This window comes from Penaeus chinensis, chromosome 8 (assembly GCF_019202785.1).
Source record: "Penaeus chinensis breed Huanghai No. 1 chromosome 8, ASM1920278v2, whole genome shotgun sequence".
NCBI classification, from domain to species: domain Eukaryota; kingdom Metazoa; phylum Arthropoda; class Malacostraca; order Decapoda; family Penaeidae; genus Penaeus; species Penaeus chinensis.
In genome coordinates this window covers 39848703-39851202 of record NC_061826.1, presented here as the reverse complement: position 1 = coordinate 39851202, position 2500 = coordinate 39848703, and the positions used below count along the sequence as shown (strand labels likewise).

The 2500-nt window shown below is 38.0% G+C and overlaps 1 protein-coding gene across 2 annotated transcripts in view; it reads left to right on the top strand.

Moving 5' to 3' along the window:
• The first annotated feature begins 1056 nt into the window (after positions 1–1056).
• Positions 1057–2500, top strand: part of LOC125028336 — a 7342-nt gene continuing 5898 nt past the window's right edge. Inside the window, exons 1-3 of one of the 2 annotated variants that reach the window (XM_047617817.1) lie at positions 1057–1185; positions 1584–1713; positions 2044–2388. In XM_047617817.1, coding sequence (XP_047473773.1) covers positions 1635–1713; positions 2044–2388 — 424 coding nt within the window. In that variant the 5' untranslated portion in view covers positions 1057–1185; positions 1584–1634. The remainder of the gene's footprint in view (positions 1186–1583; positions 1714–2043; positions 2389–2500) is intronic. The other variant, XM_047617818.1, reaches the window with a different exon arrangement.

Sequence of the window (2500 nt, the reverse complement as noted above, 5' to 3'; positions counted from 1 at the left end):
ATAATCATTATTATTATCATCATTATTATTTATCCTTATCATTTATATGGTAAATAAAAAAAGCAAGTAGTATGTCCATTATTCTTGCAATTTTTTTTTTTTTTATTAATTATAATCATGCACAGTATTGTGCAAGTTTACAGGTAAATGTAAATCATGTAAATCATTATCCATCACCCATTTATCAGCGTTGCCAATTGGTTTATGTCTTAATGACTTTTGAGTCTATAAATATACAATATACCTTTTTGTATAATCTTATACGATTTCTACATGCGTTTCATAAATTTTGAATAATCCTTCAATAGCCAAATTAAGTGCTAAAAATAGAATATAAGAAGTATTTGGCGTTTAACTGTTTCGATTCGCTGCGCATGCGTGTTGACGACTTTATTGTTGACTCCGCGTGTGGGCGGAGCTTAAATTTGAAATTACCTGAAATCCTGCTTTAAAAAATTACAAATGCAAGTAGTAATGATAAGAGATACCAGGAATCAGTATGATATCACTGTAATAATTATGATATTACTGTTATTATTATGATGATATTACTGCGTATGTAAAGTATAAATGATTCATTATATGGCAAAGATACTGATGACAAGAAAAAAACTGCAACAATAATAATGATGACGATGAATAATATTAATGGTAACACTAATGGCGATGGTTAGGAAAGTAATTAACGGTTTCATTACAGACTTTAGAAAATGGAGGAACGACTTTATTAAATAGAGAGAGAAAAAAGAAAAGAAAAATTACACCCACATGGATTTCACGACACACATACCTGTATCTATATGTTTATCAATATATCGTTTATCTATTTATCTATCAATTTATCTGCCTATCTGCCTATATCTATAGACCTATCTATTTACTTAGCTATCTATCCATCTATCTATCTCTCTATCTATCTAGTGTAAAAGACCCTGCCAACCTCAGGACAATTTCTCCTTGAACTAATGAGGAAAACTCTCAGAACAATCGAGAAGGGCCCTCATGATGACGACTCCCGCCAACCAATGCTGTGGGAAGGAGATAAGAGCGTTATCACCTTCATCTAACAAGTGCTGATAAGGGTATCGTTCTACATCATCCCCCATCCAGTCCGTTTCCTGAGCTCTCGACGTGCACACCCTCCGTACTTGTACTCGGAAGGTACATCCTACTGCTCGCTTGAAGGTCTGAGTACAGGGAGGGTCGAGGTGTTCTCAGTCACCTTCCGATTCGCTTTTATTGTTGATTTTGCTATTTCTTCCTCGAGCAATTGTTGTAATGATTTGTACAGGATGATTTGGGGGGTATTTTGGGTATCATGTAAGCTCTTGTAATCATAGTCAGGGAAATGGTGTTAGAAGTTTTAGACTGAATTAGGAAAAAAATCCAGTGAAGCAAGTAAAAAATCGGATATATATCCATACATACATACACACTTATACACATTTATACATGCATACAAATATGTAAAGTACATACATCATATCCTTTGCGATCCACAATGAGCCATACAAATACTCCACACATTTCTTAGCATTTGCCTAAAATTATTTCATTCTAAAACTAATTCAACAAATTCTCAGGACATCGAATCGCACCGAGAACGCCCAGACTAACGCTCGCCATACTTAGCGATGAGGGGGACGTGGCTAATACTGATCAGCCTGAGTCTGACCTGCGCTGAGTCGGACTTCACTCTACTCTCGCAGGAAGGTCGGTGTTGCGAGATTTGTTTAGAGTTCTGAATTAACCTAATTTACGTAATGGTGGAGGAAACTCTCGGAAAGAACACTTAATCAGTTACAGAACAAGGATCTGATAAATTTCCAAGAAGAATAGTTTATGAATGACAGAACTCAATAAAATCTCTAGATCTATTAATGAATTGAATGAGAAATCCGATAAAATCTCCCGAACACTTTAAGAATAACGGAACAAAAAAATCAAATAAACATCTCAAATCGAACACAAATTTAACATAACAAGAATCCAAAAACGGAATTAACCTCTACTCTAAAAAAAAACCCCAACTTAATCCACCAGAACGGGCCGGCATCCCTACAGTCTACTTCACCGAAGTGAGAAAGGTGTCTCGCCAAAATGCAGAAACCGACCACTCAGGTGACTTCCCGCACCGCGACCACGACGTCAAGGTGGTGCTGGAAGACCACGAGCACTTCGCCGGCGTCAAGAGGTGGCATTTAACGTTCATGCGCGGCGAGGAACAATTCACGAGCACTTTAGCCATCGAGGAGAACGTTGGCAGCGAACAGAAGGAGTTCGTGTTCCCGATAGAGATGGTAACGGACGCCAACGCGGTTTTCATCACTGCGAGAGACGAGGTTGGCTCGTCGCTGGCGTTTGGGTCGTCACTGATTAAAATTCCGGGTAAGGAAAGGGAGACTGACTTTGGCATCTTCATTGATGAGACAAAAGCTTACATCTTAAAAGGATGAGGTAGACAAACAAAGAAATGGGGAACAGGTGTGTGTATGTGTGT